At 31.7% G+C, this 18,747-nt stretch overlaps 2 protein-coding genes and 1 long non-coding RNA gene across 3 annotated transcripts; all 3 read right to left on the bottom strand.

Annotated features, from left to right (window-relative positions):
• Nucleotides 1-1,101: 1,101 nt before the first annotated feature.
• On the bottom strand, nt 1,102-2,982 carry LOC124454701. The gene is made up of 3 exons (XM_047005479.1): nt 2,885-2,982; nt 1,922-2,273; nt 1,102-1,471 (listed from the first exon to the last, which is right to left on the bottom strand). Exons 1-3 carry the CDS (start codon nt 2,921-2,923, stop codon nt 1,314-1,316), a joined length of 549 nt encoding a protein of 182 aa, XP_046861435.1. The 5' UTR covers nt 2,924-2,982; the 3' UTR covers nt 1,102-1,313.
• Nucleotides 2,983-7,058: 4,076 nt separating this feature from the next.
• Nucleotides 7,059-13,002, bottom strand: LOC124454705. The gene is made up of 4 exons (XR_006951573.1): nt 12,891-13,002; nt 12,291-12,504; nt 10,844-11,117; nt 7,059-7,242 (listed from the first exon to the last, which is right to left on the bottom strand). It is a non-coding gene; the product is annotated as an uncharacterized LOC124454705 (long non-coding RNA).
• Nucleotides 13,003-13,569: 567 nt separating this feature from the next.
• On the bottom strand, nt 13,570-18,747 carry LOC124454696. The gene is made up of 4 exons (XM_047005472.1): nt 18,595-18,747; nt 17,996-18,210; nt 16,512-16,779; nt 13,570-14,474 (listed from the first exon to the last, which is right to left on the bottom strand). The coding sequence occupies exons 1-4, from the start codon at nt 18,698-18,700 to the stop codon at nt 14,149-14,151; spliced, it is 915 nt and encodes a 304-aa protein (XP_046861428.1). The 5' UTR covers nt 18,701-18,747; the 3' UTR covers nt 13,570-14,148.

Raw genomic sequence — 18,747 nt, 5'->3', positions numbered from 1 at the left:
GCTTGAATAAAGTTACTCCCAAACAATATTAAGTAACAACTACAGCAGACTGCATTTATAAATAGCATTAACTTTCTTTTAGATCGCAAGCTTAAAACGTTTTCCAGATATTAAAAAATATTTCAATCGATAACTACTTTCATAAAAAACGTTTTAATAATATTCGCTTCTCTTAAAAAAGTCTGTTCCAAAAATTTTTGCATGCCATAAAACTAGTTTTTTCTCATTTAGGACAAAGAGAATACACAGTCCAAATATGTTTTAGAGAAAAATAGTTATCAATGCATCTAAAATGACAAATTTATAGATTTTAACCTAAATAACTTTAATTATCTATTCAAATCGATCATGCTACGTTTTAACTAATACTAAAATTAAAATACGTTTTAATATAGATGCACATTTCGAGTCGTACATAAAAAAATATAAAGATAGATAGCTTGAACAGATAAAGTGCTATAGTACTAACCTTTCTATTCAGAAGAAAGTATTATTATGTACAGCCAGTTAATGATTCGATAATCTAAATATTTGTAATGTTATATTGCCTGATAAATATGTAGATTGTTGAGGAATATAAATGGACGATGCTGAAGTTATCGTTAATCATATATTTTTATAGCTTCTAATTACTGACTGTAGGCTATATATAATCATTCTTAACCTCGTTTCGTTATGATCTATCATTGTCAGTAATATGCAAAGTTACCAGGTGTGCAACAAAAATATTTTTAGATAAAATCATTTGCAAAAACCTCAATTTGATGTTCGATTTCAAGACTTTGTATACATTATAATGCATGACTTTTCTCCATTCACGGTTTTTATGTTATCTATGGCGGGCGTTTTACATTTGCCTTTTATAAATAATTTTTACTTGGTTTTTTAAACATATGCAACTATGTAAAAGGTCTAAATATTGTAATTTTGTTACCATGGAAACGCCTGAGCCCTTCATATTAATATTTTCATAACTATCGCTAGTTTTGAATTTTTTCCTGTTAAACTCAAGCTTCATTTTTTATGCACTATTTACGATTTGAAATCTCTTTCAAAAAACATTTCCAAAATTAGTTGAAATTACACACAACGAAATTTTTGAGTATTTGTGTATTATATTGTTCACATTGATTTAATATAGAAATGGCCACCGTCGATAAGTAAGTCGTTCGCTTGATGAAATATGACAATGTTGTTAATGTTGGTTAAGCAATCTTATATGTCGTTCGTGAATATTATAACAACTTATATGTTTCTTTATCATTAAAAGATACAGGTATACTTCAGTGATAAAGAGTTTTTATCAGTTTTGATCAAATATAATTGCGAACAAATAACTTTGGAATGCTTTTAGTGTAGCCTTGAGGTATTTTGGCTTCGGGGAAAGCATAGACGCCATAGTAGATTCCATTATCTTTATTTACGTCCAAGCCAATTCCAATGGCCAAAATGGGAGATATGTTTTCACAACCTGGTAAATAATGAAATACATATAGAGTATCTGTTAAAAATATTCTCATAGGATGACTTCAGATGGAGTGAATGATTTACACATGATAGCCATCTTCATGTACATACTCATATGTTATCATTTTTAATCACAGTTGAGTTCAAAGGGAACTTATTTAGTGGAACACGCTCCTCTCGTTAGTTATCAATCATCCAATGCTACTTGCTTTCTTTTGTGAAAATATCAAATCGAAAAGTACATTTTTCATCGTTCATTGCGCCAGCCAGATAATTTCAAGGCAAAGAATTATCATAAAATATACATAACACATGGGCTATCCTTTACTTTATTTTAGCATCGGATTTCTTTTTTTCCACAAAATTGAACTTTTACAAAAAGTGTATCTTACATTTTTTACCTGTTCCTAGACCAATGGGAAAACCCTAAGAAAAACTTATTATTTACACACACCTTTGTTTGTAGGAACGTGAACGACACCAAAACGAGCCCGAAACGTTTTATTTGATTGACTTTTCATACCAACATTGAACCCAACTTCATAACATCCAGTAGTAAAATTTGCTCCAGTTATGTTGACGTTGCTATTGTTAACACTTTCAATGAACATTCTTGCACTCAGATTCAAATTAAACTTTTCAAAAAATAAGCTTCTCAAAGATGGTGCTTTGACTGGGAAACGAATTTGAAAGTCTGCACTCAAAATACAAACTTCGCTAACATTGGCACTCCAAAATTGAGAATTGAATGTCATTTGATCGCCTCCTTTTGCTGTCCATTGTGCGGAATCATAACCAATGTTTGCCTATTTTATAAAAAAATCAGGCGGTTGCAGAAAAAGTGACAAACGATTCCCTTATTCAATGCGCGTGCTTTACTACTAAAGCATATTTAGCTACTACAAGCTATTAATAATGATGTCATCACAGGATTCAGCAAAACAGGAAATAATTTTGAAGAATTGAATGATAAAAGGAGTGAAAACTTCAAGAGCACGAATTACGACCTTTCACGAGGAATAAATAATTCCTGTTGAATAAGATTACTAAAATCGTCAAAATATATTTGCTATAGCTATATTTGCTATATATTCGAAGAAGCGCGCAGGAAAGTCTGAGAAATTTCGTGTTGCAAACAAGGAAACCAAAGAGACTTTTGGAAGACTGAAATTCCTATATTTTTATAGTGTTATAGGTACATGGATTTTACAAGCATTTAACCAATTAGCGGGCGTGTTGTTAAAAGACTATTTATAAATAAATGTGAAGTGCAAATTCTGTAAAAATGCTCAAGTTGATTTACGGCTGATAAATTTTGTTCATCTCTAACAGGTCAAATTTATTCAATCTTTCCTAAATCCAGTGTAACTGAGCTTATAAAAACAGACCTCAAATAAGAGCACTAACTGTTAAAAACCTCACCAACGTACGTCCATCCTTCTCCAGTGCACGCCATTCGATTAGCAAAACAAATTGAAATAGCATTTGTGTTTGAATAGCCAGCATTACTTCTTTCTTTGATTACATTTGTTTGTTGAGAAGAATCATTTCTAAAGAAGCAAAATGGCTAACATTAAGATGCAAACTTGCTATGAATTAAACTTCAAAAGCATTTCAGCCAAAATATTTTTTCAAGTCACTAAATAATGATTGATCAACTTAGACAGTGTTTAATTCAATTGAGGGTTTAGTTTAACGTAAACTTCTTGAGATTGAAACATCAACAAAGCAATGGCGTGGTCACATGGCACTGGACAAGCCATCTTCCATTTTTGGTCAATATTTAAAATTTCACAGACCACAGAAAGTGTATATGGATCCCAAATTTTTATATTTGAAAAACAAAATAATTCGTATAATAAAACAGTTTTATTGCTCTTAAAAAAATGGAGAAAAATTAAATAGATTTCTTGTTGGGCGGTTCACTCTGTTTCCATCATAACATGTACTTTCTTGCTTCGTGTAAACTCTGTGAATCATTTTTTAAATGAAGTTCCACACAAAAAAATACAGTGCAATCACGTATGGCAGATTTCACTGAAAAGTGAAGAATATATATTTCTTTTTCAGGAGTAGTGCACTTATCTGAAATTTCACTTGAACTGAAAAAATTTTTTTCCTATATAAGATACTCTTCAATAGACTAATAAAATATGTAATTGATTCATCAATATTTTTTTTAAAGAAAGAAACAGGATGATGTAGCCAGCTAATTTATAACAATGAATACCGGCATCAGTATGCATGCAAAATCACTCTTTTTACCTTATTTATGACGGAAATAATCCACACAATTGTCAAACACTGCAACTAGAAAATAAGTTAAACTTTCATCATCGAAGATTAGAAAAAACATTACTGGAATAAAACGTACGTATGTTTTAATTTGCCAATAAAGTCAAAAATTAATTTGTACTATCCTAGAAATTATTAAGATCGTGTGCAGTTGACAATTAAAAAGAAGACATCTTTAATTGACGTCAAGATTACTGTACATTTGTTTAATATAAAATTAAGGAGATTTAGTTCCTTATGACAATAATTATGAACTTCTTCGTTATGGAAACTGTTTGTGGTTTGCACTGTGATAGATTTTTACACGTTATAAGAAAAACGTGCACCATAGTGCCTCATATAGTTACTAAAGACCTCAAACTTTAAAGCAATGTATAACATAAAAATAATTCAACATCCTACTTTGTTCATTCCTATTAATGTCGTTTCACCTCTTACTTCTTTATAGATTTACCACTTTAATTTCCCTTTTTTCATGTGTTAATCCTCTCTGTTAGGTTGAGTATAGTATAGAAACCTCTTAGCTCTTTATAGATTCACCACTTTAAATTTCCTTTTTTCATGTGTCAACCCTCTCTCTTAGGTTGAATATAGTACAGAAACCTCTTAGCTCTTTATAGATTTACCACTTTAAATCCCTTTTTTCATGTGTCAATCCTCTCTGTTAGGTTGAGTATAGTATAGAACCTCTTAGTTCTTTATAGATTTACCACTTTAAATCCCCTTTTTTCATGTGTCAATCCTCTCTGTTAGGTTGAATATAGTATAGAACCTCTTAAATCTTTATAGATTTACCACTTTAAATCCTCTTTTTTCATGTGTCAATCCTCTCTATTACGTTGAATATAGTATAGAAAATCAAGTCCAGTGTCTTTATTTATCTTCTCTCCATTTGAGAGTAAAGCACCTGAGTTTTTTCCATTTATAGAATTAAAATGAGCATAAAGGAAGCAATAGACTTAAAAAGGTGTACTGAAATTTTATTTAAGCAGAGAATTTTTATTCATTTACTCTTTAAGAATAGTGTGAATTATGGAAATCATTAGAAGCATTATAGCATATATTATCAAGTTTTTTTGAATAAGTGAAGAATATGAACAATTTTTGATTACAAGACAGCTCAAACTAAAGATTTTGATTTGAGTTTTAAAACTAGAAGAGGAGTTCATTATTTAATTTTTATGATTCTGTAAAACTTTGTACTAATGAAATGGAAAGTTTCAATACTTACACCATATTTCCTTTATTGAGCACTGGTCACTTTAACCAACCCCCTACCTCCATATAATAATCCCTCTTTAATAACAGAAAAAAAGTCTATCCTCTATGTACTCCCATGAAATATCTAGTAAATCAAAAATTCATCCAGAAGACAATCTTACCATAAAATCATAAGAAACTTCAAATGAATAATTATTTATATTAATATCATTTTGAGCTTTACTGTTGTACAAATCAAAATAATCACTTACTTCGAAGAGATGCGACTTATGATACATACTTTACAGAGACTATTCTTTTATAACGTTTTACATCATGTGTTCTCGCAGATTTGAAAGTGCTTGACGAAGAAGCTATTGTCATTTTATGCAAGATTGACGTTCGTATACTATAGTTCGTGTACATTTTATTAGAGAAAAGTTTCAAGATGTTTTTTCTGATAATTTCTAATGACAATCATTGCAAGTATTTTAGCTGCTGAAAAGGCACATATTATTATTAAAGAAATCTTTCTTTCCAGAACCATAAAAATGGCATGATGCTAGTTGACGGAGAGGATTTGTTGTAAGATATTTACATAGAAGAGACATTCTTTTTCCAAACATCAACAATTCCCACGCAAGAAACTGCGAAGCAAAAGAAGTACATTATTTATCACTGTAAAACTGGCATTGAAATATTAAAATCTGTAACATGGTTATTCGCTTCGAGAAATATGCTGACATTTTGAGACATTTTATGCGATACGTTTACGATTGTTACTCTGTCTTTTTTCGGTGTATAATAAATGGTTTCAATCCTAACTTAGCTACTATGTTGAAATGTTAAAATGAATATTTTTAACAACGAAAATAAGTTCCAGAGCATTTAGTTTATTCATATTTTTCACGTATTGATTGAGTTCACTTCGCGAAACTACCGTGCAGTTTGGATGAACAGAAGTAGCTAAACACAAAACAATTACTTTTCGAGATTTCAATCAATAAATAATTTGTTACATACTAATTTTCAAAGAAAGAACTGGCAACAAAGTAAATCAACGAAATACTTTCTTTTTCTTCCACAAAAGAATATGTGAAATTAACTGTATCTACAAACTAAATTTAAAAAAATTCCCGCAAATTTTTGGACAGAGATCTGATGCTGACCAAATTTTACCAGTCGAGGACATGTTATCTCATTCTCGAATTACTTGCAAGGAAACAGTTCAATTTCTTCCCTCTTACGTGACTCATGCAACTCACGTGACTCTCAATAAATCAACAGTAGGAAAATTGAACTTTGAAATTGAAATATATAAAACACATGTAACTTCCAAAGCCTTTTTCCTATCTTAAGCCAAAAAGTTATTATGTGATTAGCTTCAATGTATCGTCGTTTATTATGTCGTTGTTTTCACTGTAGTTTTTGTGGTTTTAACAAAATGAAATAGTTATAAAACTAATAAAAAGAATAAGATCAATCAAACAAACCTAGCTTTGCACAAACGTGACGAACATCCAAATGAGTCCAATAGTGCTGAATATTTTTTTATTACAACAATAAATCCTCCTGCATAATATTTAGCTGAAGAACTTGCTCAAAGGTAGGTATATCAAAGTTTTACAATGATTACAATTTCCATGAACGCCAGACAATTTACATGCAAAGAAACATTCCAAAAAACAGGCCTCGCAATCATGACGTTTTGACTGGGGAAGCACTGGAATGCATGCACTTACGATGCTGATGTCGTTCAAAATTAAACTCTAAATAATCAATAATTACACGTTAAAATTTACTTGATATTACAGTAAAATTGCTACACAAAATATTTTACACAATATGCTTCTTCCATAAGCAAAAAACTACTGTTGATTTGCTCTGATAAAGCTGAAAATTCAGAAAATTCTATTTGTCTTCATGCGATTTATTCTTTCTTGTTTAGTTTCTTTATGAAGAAAAATAAAACACCTCCCACTTCATCTGGTGTGAAGTTAGGGGTACCTGCTAACAAGTTTTGTGTCGTAATGCTTTTGTAAGTATAACCATTTGGAAGCTTGTAGGAATGTCCAAAGTAATCTGTGTGTGAATGAGAATTAGAGTTGGCTTTGTCATAGATGAGGAAATCATGACCACCTCCAAATATGGGTCCTTGGGAAGAATAATCGCGAATTGCATATTGTGGTTTGACAACTTCGGATTTAAATGGTGGCAGACCATCATTGTTTTTTAAAGAAAAAATAAACGATTTTTCTGCTCTTATGTAACCGGCGTCTCCTAAAATTAAAATAACAAGTTTCATAAAATTTCCTTATGCAGAAACATCTCAATTGTATTTCATTTGTAGATCTTTAACGTCACATTTAAATGGCCTGGAAGCTAATCTACGTTTTTTAAGAAAAGACAAATTTGCTATATAACTATATTGGTTAGATTCAGATTTTTTATATTTAAGTCTGATTGCCACAACGTAAATTTACTAGAATACTTTTGGGCGACAACGTAATTTTACTAGAATACTTATAGGCGTACGAGCCTCCTCTTGTATGCGAGGGCACCACACTTTTTGCCCGATTGCTGTGTGCTATTACATAATGAAATAAATAAAAAAGGTAGACTTGTTTGATATTTAGTTATAAAAAGAATTAATGATACACAACAGACTGGAAAGTTGGAATTGCGCACCCGAAATCTCAGGTGCGCAATTTTTCGCTAAGCGCGCAGTTAGCACAGGTTACGTCTTGTAGCTTAGCTTAAAATCAAACAAGGCATGCATATTGTATTCAATCGTCTTTCCTGGTCGGATTGGTTTGTGTGGCCATTCATGTATAATGGAAAGTCAGAAAAAATATGATCTTAAGTAATACGTTTTTTAAAATGTCAATAATTCTCTAAAATAATCTTACGTTGTGATCAGAGACAATGACAAATATACAAATAAATCAATAAACTTTTTAGTAGCTTTATAGCATGGAAAGACATGTAAACAAATAAATCAATGTGATAACTTGTGTTAACAGATGCTAAGTACCTTAAAGATACTGTTGACTACCCAAAACCCTGTAATATTTAGTCTTTATGCTACAGGATCATCAAAAAGCAAGAGAAATATCAACTTTGGAAGTTTAACACTGCATTAAAATGATATTTTTTTCCGAGCTCGCACGCGTTTCAATTAAGTTACATTTGAACTTCATATAACGCAAGGAATTTTAAATGTCAATTAATTCCTTTCCTAATCGTCCATATAATTTGATTATATTTACGTCGTTTCGCCTTTTATTAATTGCCCAAATGCTCGAATGGCTAAGCTTTGGGGAGAGGGCTTATGATAATACTTCCGGCAGCAAGTTGTCAGCTGTATTCAAAGATATTTATATTTTGTATAAGTCGTGTTTTTTCGTGTCTTTAAATTCTTTATTATTTACCGGTGTGGTAGCTGTAATTTAACTACTAATTTAACAATGTGAGCTACAATAAAGTGCTCAATCATCCAAAGCTTTAAATTGGAAAGAAAAAACTCTTAAAAGCTAAAGTCCTGGAGACGAGTCTGTTTGTATCTAAACAAATAAGATAATTCAGTCAATTCTTGTATTTTTACTGGCGATTGGGAACTACTATAATGACTTTAATGACATTTTTCTTTATGCTATATTTACCGATAAGAAACTGGAATTGCGCTAATAATCTTTTGGACAAACAATAAGTTTTTTGATACGCCACACAAACGCTTTAGAGAGTTTTGAGCTTTCTAGCGTCTAGTATGGAACAAACCAAAAGTTAAAAAGGCTCTTAACGAAGTGAATGAAAGAAATGGGATAACGGTATTAGATAATTATGGAAACAATTTGGCATTATGTGAAGAAGCTACAGCCAACGAGAATTTGTTCTCGAATGTTTGTTAATCACTGCAGGATGCATGCTGAAAAGCTGAGACTAACTGAAATGTGTAGGGCAGAGAAGGAACTAATCACTTCAAGACGAAAAGACGAAAAAGAAAACCGCAGATTGAACATGATATCAACATATCTGTTCTGTTTAACAAGAAAACAAAGTAAGAGGCAAGTCTTGATGGCTGCATTGCAAGCACAGGAAGGAACCACAACGTACTGCTAAACACAAGAATACCAGCCTAATACAAACCAAACAGCTGAATGATGGCAAAGGGCAATTTCAGTGACAAAACCCATTTTCTTTTTTAACTAAAATATATGGAAGAGTTTATGGTTGAATTGAAGTGTAAAATCCCATAAATAATTACGATCTGTGTGCAGTGGCGGATTATAAATTACGGGGGGGGGGGGCCTGTAGGCTAAGACAAAATTGTGCGCCTTTAAGGGATATCTCTTCCTCCAATTAAATTCAGATTTTCTTTGCTTTTACGTTTCCTGTTGGTAACTCCATAGGGTAGAAATGGGAGAAGTTAAGTTCATTTTAAAGTTCAAACAAAATTTTGACATATTCAGGGAAACTGGCAAAACCCACGACTTAATGAGTTCTGAGCATTGCTCATTAGATAGTAGATAGTTTCACGTTTCACTTTTGACTGCTGGGATAAAACTAAAAATTTTCAGTCATCTAATATTAAAAATATGGGAGTTGTTGATTATAAACACGAAACAAACAGCGCTTTAAACAGACGGTGTCACATCACTATCAGTTGATGATGAAGATCTTTCATTTAACTTGAACCAGCTGACGCTTGATTCTTTGGTAGTTGATAACCTACCATGGCAGGTACATGCCTGCTGATTAAGATAACATCTTACCGACCACCAGTAGGTAAAGATTTTTAATTTTCTTGATAGCCCTGACAAATTGCTCACCCTACCATTCGTGAAATTTATGTTGCATGCAGTTAATCAGTTTAAATCAATCGTTAAAATAATAATAGTATACAACTTCTTCAAGAAAAAGTCGGTCTCACTCAATATGCAAAAAAAAAACTAACTGCACAAGAATTTTTAGCTGTTTGAAGCACAAGGATGATTCTGCGCTGTGAAGATGCTTGCGTTCAAGAGGAGTGTCTAAAGCCTTCGTTACTTCTTGAATAACCGAATTAAGACCATTGTTTTGGGACAGCATTCACAGGCTTTAGAAGATACAGCTAACCTTTGCCAGTTGTGTTCCTAAACGGTGAAACCACTCTTCCTAGTTCTTACCATTGCTTAATGGAAATATAAATCTTTGTCCCCCACCAAAAACTATGCGGATGAAAATGTGTGTGGATAAAAATGGGTGGGGAGTTATGGGTGATTGCGAGGGTCTCCACGCAAAGCAAAGTAATTTTTTTAAAGGAAATATTGCCTTTATATTGCAAGAACAATACAAAAATTTTAACATGGAACATCAAATCGCTTCTGTTTGGTAAATAAGACTTTATATTAAATATAGGACCAAAAATTGCAACTTTCAACGATCATATATAACTTGGTAAGAAGCATTCAATTTTGTTTATTGGAAAAAATACAACGACGTAAGCTATCTTTTAGCCAAAATTTTTGTAATAGCTATTTAACTTCGTTTTTATTTCCTTTTTTTATTTTTAACATAAATCTCCTAAAAACATGCATGAGACTTTTTTGGCGAAAACCAAATTCATATGCTATTTATGCCTTATCTATATTTACCCAATTTTCATTTTATGCATTCTGTTAGTTTTCTCATTGCTAAAATTTATCTGACTGCTCTTAAGATAGCTAAATTAATTTTAAATCGATTTGAATAAGCACATGGAATTTGAATTTATTTTTCTAATAAATTTGCTGGTGTGATGTTAAAGTATTTTCAAATGCATTGTCAGCGTATAAAAGATACCATCTTACATTTAACAGCGACTAATTTTTAACAACACTCATTATGAATCGTCCAGGCTTACCTTTCCAAGATTCTGAAGAAAATCCCCCAAAGACAAAAGTTCCAAGTTTTACAACAACCAATGCCGGTCCTTTATTGTCACAGAGACTGTGAAAAGTGGTTGCCTTCCATCCATTTACTGTTGCCTGGTAACAATGGACCGCCTTTTTGCCATTCAATGTCGAAGGAAGCCATTGTTTGAGTTGTAGTATCCAATCATTTTTATCTTTTAGAATACTTGTGTAGTTTAGGACTATCCAATTATTTTCATTTTCTGCAGGTTCTTTTATCTTTGACTAAAAAATAAAAATTTTCACAACTAAACAAGAGTGCAATCATCTATCTATAAACAATATACGAGTATTATTACTCTTATGTAATCTGTGCTTTGACATTTAACATTTGAGAATTTTATTGCTTTCCTTCCTGTTTTTAAAGCTAGTTTACACTTAGAATAATATCAAATTTAAGATGTTTCTAAACCACAAATCAAAATTTATCGCCAAATTTGGTCGCGAGTTATATATCTGCATTTGACAAAAGGTAGATTCACAACCAAAAAAGTCCTTAATTATTGGCCGTGTGTGGTAATTGGAATAACGCAATGTTGCTATAGGAAACATACACATTACGTCATTAGAGCATTACGTCAAGTTTGGGGTAAAAGTGTATCAATGAGTCACGCGGATTAATATATATCAATGATGCATTCATTCTGAATGTGTTACTCTCTTGCGGTGACGGCATAACATTGACAATAGAGAGGGAAAACTTTATTCATATATTCATATGTTATAATGTGTAAACACAAATGATTTCATATAAATGGTTTGAGCCCGGGAGTATCGTTACAAGTTTGTAGATGTCCAGGTTAGTATAGTCCTGAGAAGTACTGTTTTTGTTATTGTTGACTGACGTTTCGACAACCTTAGCCGTAGTCATCTTCAGAGACAATTGATTTCAATAGAAACTAATAAAGTAAAACATGCATGTATGAATAACAGCCTCCACCCCAATTATCAATGTTCCTCTGCTCTTGTTTTTTGCGTATGTTTTATTGATAAAAGGCTGTTGACAGATGCATAATTAGTCCACGATCAATTTGAATAGCTTCATCACCAACTTTTAATTTGAAATAAAGTCTATTCGTATTTTTTGAATTACATTGATTCACGCAGAGCTTTAATGCATGAGCACAAAAATTTTGTTAACTTGATATGTTTTACCAATGAAGAGTAAAAAGTCCATTTTCCTTTGGAGGACAATATTTTTGAATGGTCATTTATTTCTGTTTTGCCACTTTGGCATTTAATTATCTCACACTTCTTGCTGTATAGTTTGTTTTTAGTTTGGGTCTTTGTACTCACACAAAGCAAGAAAAGAATGAGATAACAATAAAGTAAAAGTAAAATAAAACTGAAAACATTGTCAAATACACACGAAATACCTACTGTTATCCATAAACTTACAGTTTGATAAAAAATCCAATTTCCTTCGGAAGATACAATTTTTGAGACATTACTTATTGTCGTGTGTTGGTTTGACAGTTAATCAAATGTTCTTGTACATTGTCAAGGTAGTTAAGGCCAACACATTGCTGCATTGAAACACATTTCATAAAACATTCTATGAGATTGCGAACGGCATGACTTGAAATGACATCTTTTTCTGCTAGAGCCTCACCTTAACAAAAAACCAATAGAATTGTTTAATGGAAGAAGATAATCACATGCATGTATAAAAAAAATGCTGTTTTGTTGTTATACGAAGAGTTATTTTTAGTTATTTTTATTTATACAATACAGGAAGCAAGTATTGATAATCTAAGTATAAGCCTTAAAAAGTTAGTTTCGTCCTCCATATAGTTGTCTACGATTTTGTTTATCTGTTCATATGTTAATATGCTTTTTCCCTCATAAATTTATACGGTTTTGTAAAACAATTTATTATAATAATTACACGAAAAAGCCGACAGGACATAAACTTCAGCAGTAACACGTTAAATTTGAAAAGTAGTTACAAGTTTTTCTTTCTGTGAACACAAATGTTTTGTTGTAATTTATTCATACCGTTTTTTCTCAACATCTGGAAATCAGTTTGTGTACATTGAGATGCGTCTTCTGATGCATGACAGGCAATCATAACAAGAAAAAATACGAAAATATGCCCAATCATCTTTCATAAGAGAACCATAGCAAGAATGTTATGATTAAAAAGTGCTTTCTGCGGGCATATATATACCCTAGCTTCCTTAATAAACATATATTAGTGATTTTACATCTGTATTTATTTTAGCTTAGATAAGTAAAACAAACAAAGCGTGTTAGATGATAATAGACAAAAAAACAGACTTGCAAAAGCTGTAACAGTTACGTTAAATTAAAAAAATATGCACGTTCTTGTCTCTCTATTTATTTTTCATATTTAATTAAAAATTTTGCAATGTCTCTTTTGGTGCATTAGAGGGAATAAATACAAGAAAAATTACGAAAATATGCACTTTTCATTATTATTATAAAAATGTTTCGTGACAGCGATTATATATAATCTACCAGTCGATGACGTGTTATCTCATTCTCGAATCATTCCAAGGAAACAGTTCAATTTCTTCACTCTTACGTGACTCACGCAACTCACGTGACTCTCAACAAATGAACAGTAGGAAAATTGAACTTTGAAATTGAAATATATAAAACACATGTAACTTTTCAAAACCTTTTTCGGACCTTAAGTAAAGAAGTTCTTATGTAATTGGCTTCAATGTATCGTCCTTTATTATGTCGTTGTTTTCACTCTAGTTTTTGTGATTTTAACAAAATGAAATAGTTATAAAACTAATAAAAAGAATATGATCAATCAAACAAACCTAGCTTTGCAGGAACGTGAAGAACATCAAAATGAGTCCAATAGTACTAAATATTTTTTAATACAACAATAAATCCTCCTGCATTATATTTAGGAGAAGAACTTGCTTTATAGGTGGGTATATTACAATTTTGCAATGATTACAATTTCCATGAACGCCAGACAATTTACATGCAAAGAAACATTCCAAAAAAACAGGCCTCACAATCATGGTGTTTTGACTGGGGAAGCACTGGAATGCATGCACCTACGATGCTGAGGTTGCAAAATATTAAACTCTAAATAATCCATAATTTCACGTTCAAATTTACTTGATATTACATTAAAATTGCTACACAAAATATTTTACACAGTATGCTACTTCCATAATCAAAAAACTACTTTTAATTTGCTCTCATAAAGTTGAAAATTCAGAAAATTCTATTTGTCTTCATGCGATTTATTCTTTCTTGTTTAGTTTCTTTATGAAGAAAAATAAAACACCTCCACTTCATCTGGTGTGAAGTTAGGGGTACCTGCTAGCAAGTTTTGTGTATTGGAGTTGCCGTAAGTGTAACCATTTGGAAGCTTGTAGGAATCTCCAAAGTAATCTGTGTTTGAATAAGAATTAGAGTTGGCATTGTCACGGATGACGAAATCATGATTCGATCCAAATGCTGGTCCATAGTCATTTTGCACGTACATTGCATAATCTGGACGTACAACTTCGGATTTAAATGGTGGTAGATTATCCTTGTTTTTTAAAGAAAAAATAAACGATCTTTCTGCCTTTATGTATCGACCATTTCCTAAAAAAACACGTTTCATAAATTTTATTCATGCAGAAACATTACGAGTGTATTTCATTTTGTAGATCTTGAACGTCACACTTAAATAGTAGAAGATTGGGAAAAATCTTCTAACTATAGTAGAATAAGTAGGAAAAATAGTAGAATATTAAAATAGTAAAATTAGAATAGTAAAATAGTAAAATAGTAGAAGAAGGAAAAATAGTAGAATATTACTGATCTTTTTTTTAACAAAAATAAATTTGCCATATAATTATTGGTTAGATTTAAATTACTTACATTTAATCTGATTGCCTAAACGTAGCCTTACTATAAGATTTCCGGAAGCAAATATCAGCTCTCCTCAAAGATGTGCGTGATTTGTATAAGTCGCGTTTTGTCTTTTCTCTATGTTAATTCTTATTGACTGGTGGTATGGCTGCGATTTAACTACTAATTTAACAATGTGAGCTACAATTAAACGTTCATCCCAAGCTTTAAATTGGAAATAGAAACTTTAAATATTGATGTTTTTTTAAAAAATATTTGCCATAATATTATTGGTTAAATATTAAAATTACTTATATTTGAATCTAATTGCCTCTACGTAGCTTTACTAAAATACTTCGGGAAGCAGATTATCAGCTCTCTTCAAAGATGTGCATATTTTGTATAAGACGCGTTTTGTCTTTTTTGTATATATTAAGTTAATTCTTATTTACTTGTGTGATGGCTGCGATTTAACTCCTAATTTAACATGGTGAGCTACGATAAAGCATTCATCGCAAGCTTTAAATTAGAAATAGAAACCCTTACAAAAAGAAACTCCGGGAAACGAGTCTGTTGTATCTAAACAGATGAGATAATTCAGTCAATTTTTATATTTGCACAGGTGCTTAAGAAGTAAAATCGACGTTAATTGGTCATATTTCTTTATGCTATATTGACCAATAAGAGCCTGGGATTACGCTAATAATCTTTTGGACAAAAAGAATGAGTTTTTAAATATGTCACACAAACGCTTACGAAATTTTTGAGGCGTCTAGTATGAACAAAAAAGAACTTGAAAAGATCCTTAACGAAGTGAATGAAAGAAACGGAATAACGGTTCTCGATAATTGTGGAAACGTTTTGGCATTATTTGAAGAAAGGTTCCGCCGACGGGAATTTGTACTCGAATGTTTCGTAAGCACGGCAGTGAGCAGGCTGCAAAGCTTAGACTGACTTGAGTGTATAATGCAGAGATCCCTGGAAAGAACTAAATGACACCTATAATATAGCTATGAGAATAAAAATCCATGTCTAACCACTTCAAGGTGAGAAGACGAAAAAGAAAACAGCAGATTGAACATGGTATGTACATCTCTATTCTGTTAAAAAAGTCTCAGAGAGGCTAGTCTTGATGGCTGTAAGCAGAGAAGAAACTACTTCTTACTGCTAAACACAAGATGATCAGACTACAGTTTGCAAATGAAAGATGAATGACTACAATTTCAGTGACAAAAGACGGTTTATTCTTTAAATAAAATATGTGGAAGAGTTTATGTCAGGAAGATTAATCAATATTTAAGAAATAAAAGATGTTTACTGTGTTTATACAGGCTTGTGCAAACCAAGGAGACCTTTGGGAGAACTCGAGAGCAGATCAATGCAAGCACTAGACAGAAGATTAAGTTAATTTCTTTTTGACTTGAATTCCTTATGATTTCTTTTATATTTTGATATAAATCTGCTAAAATTACGCATGAGACCCTTTTTTGGCCAAAACCAAATACATATATTATTTATAGACTACCTATATTTATCCATTTTATTTATATATAATTTGTTAGCTAGTTTTCCCATTGTCAGCATTCATATGCCTGATTTTGTCATAACTAAACTAATTTTGAATCGATTTAAATGAGCACATGCAATTTGAATATATTTTTTTCTTAATAAATTGGCTAGTATGATGTTAAGGTAATTTAAATGCATTGTCAGCGTATAAAAGTTACCATCTTAACTTTAACAGCGACTAATCTTTAACAACACTCATTATGAATCGTCCAGGCTTACCTTCCCAAGATTCTGAAGCAAATCCCCCAAAGACAAAAGTCCCCACTTTTACAACAACCAATGTGGGTCCTTTAGAGTAACAACGACTTTGAAATGTGCTAACCTCCCATCCATTTGCTGTTGCCTGGTAACAATGGACCGCCTTTTTGCCATTCAATGTCGAAGGAAGCCATTGTTTGAGTTGTAGTATCCAATCATTTTTATCTTTTAGAATACTTGTGTCGTTTAGAACTATCCAATTATTTTCATTTTCTGCAGGATCTTTTATCTTTAAAAAAAAAATTCAAATTTTCACAACTAAACACGAGTGCAATCGCCTATCTATTTACAATTAGGAGTATTTTTACTCTTATATAATCTGTGCATTGATATTTCACATTTGAAAAATTCATTGCTTTCCTTCCTATTTTTTAAGCTAGTTTACACGTAGAAGAATATGAAATTTAAGATGTTTCTAAACCACAAAGCAAAATTTATCGCCAAATTTGGTCGCGAGTTATGTATCTGCATTTGACAAAAGGTAGATTCACAACCAAAAAAAGTCCTTAATTATTGGACGTGTGTGGTAATTGGAATAATGCAATGTTGCTATAGGAAACATAGACATTACGTCATTGGAGCATTACGTCAAGTTTGAGGTAAAAGTGTCACGCGGGGCAAAATATATCAACGATGCATTCATTCCAAGTTTTTTGACAGATTTTCCCCTCCGACACGTCATAGAATCTATTATTCTCTTGCAGTGGCGGCATAACATTGACAATAGGGAGGGAGAACTATATTCATATATTCATGTGTTATAATGTGTAAACGCAATTGATTTCAAGTAAATGGTTTGAACCTGGGAGTATCGTTACATGTTCGTAAATGTCGATCGTCCAGGTTAGTATAGTCTTGAGAAGGACTGTTTTTGTTGTTGTTGACTGACGTTTTGACAACTTTAGTGGTAGTCATCTTCAGAGACAATTAATTTCAATAGAAACTAATAAAGTAAAACATGCATGTATGAATAATAGCCTCCACCCCCCAATTATCAATGTTCCTCTGCTCTTGTTTTCTTGCCTATGTTTTATTTATAAAAGGTTGTTCACGGATGCATAATTAGTCCACGATCAATTTGAATAGCTTCATCACCAACTTCTAATTTGAAATAAAGTCTATTGGTATTTTTTGAAATACATTGATTCACGCAGAGCTTTAATGCATGAGCACAGAAATTTTGTTACCTTGATATGTTTCATCAATGAAGAATAAAAAGTCCATTTTCCTTTGGAGGTCAATATTTTTGAACAGTCATTTATTTCTGTTTTGCCACCTTGGCATTTAGTTATTTCATGCTTCTTGCTTTATTGTTTGTTTTTAGTTCGTGTCTTTGTACTCACACAAAGCAAGAAAATAATGAGATAACAACAAAGTAAAAGTAAAATCAAACTGTAAACATTGTCAAATACACACGAAATACCTACTGTTATCCATAAACTTACAGTTTGATAAAAAATCCAATTTCCTTCGGAAGATACAATTTTTGAGACATTACTTATTGTCTTGTTGCTGGTTTGACAGTTAATCAAATATTCTTGTACATTGTCAAGGTAGTTAAAGCCAACACATTCCTGCATTGAACCACATATCATAGAACATTCCATTAGATTGCGAGTGACATGACTTGAAATGACATCTTTTTCTGCTAGAGCCTCACCTTAACAAAAAACCAATAGAATTGTTTAATGGAAGAAAATTATCACTTGCATATATAAAAAATTTCTCTTTTGTTGTTATACGAAGAGTTATTTTTAGTTATTTTTATTTATACAATACAGGAAGCAGGTATTGATAATTTAAATATTAGCCTTATAAAGTTAGTTTCGTCCTCCATATAGTTGTCTACAATTTTGTTTATCTGTTCATATGTTAATATGCTTTTCCCCCATGCATTTAGACGCTTTTGTAAAACAATTTATTATAATAATCACACGAAAAAGCCGACAGGACATAAACTGTAGCAGTAACACGTTAAATTTGAAAAGTAGCTACAAGTTTTTCTTTCTGTTAACACAAATGTTTTGTTGTATTTTATTCATACCGTTTTTTCTCAATTTCCGGAAAACAGTTCGTGTACATTGAGATGCGTCTTCTGCTGCATGGCAGGCAATCATTACAAAAAAAAATACGAAAATATGCCCAATCATCTTTCATAAGAGAACCAGACCAAGAATGTTATGATTAAAAAGTGCTT

Source organism: Xenia sp. Carnegie-2017, unplaced genomic scaffold, assembly GCF_021976095.1.
Source record: "Xenia sp. Carnegie-2017 unplaced genomic scaffold, XeniaSp_v1 HiC_scaffold_3, whole genome shotgun sequence".
Taxonomy (NCBI): Eukaryota; Metazoa; Cnidaria; class Anthozoa; order Malacalcyonacea; family Xeniidae; genus Xenia; species Xenia sp. Carnegie-2017.
The sequence above is the reverse complement of the archived record's forward strand: the minus strand, read 5'-3'. Positions and strand labels throughout refer to the sequence as shown.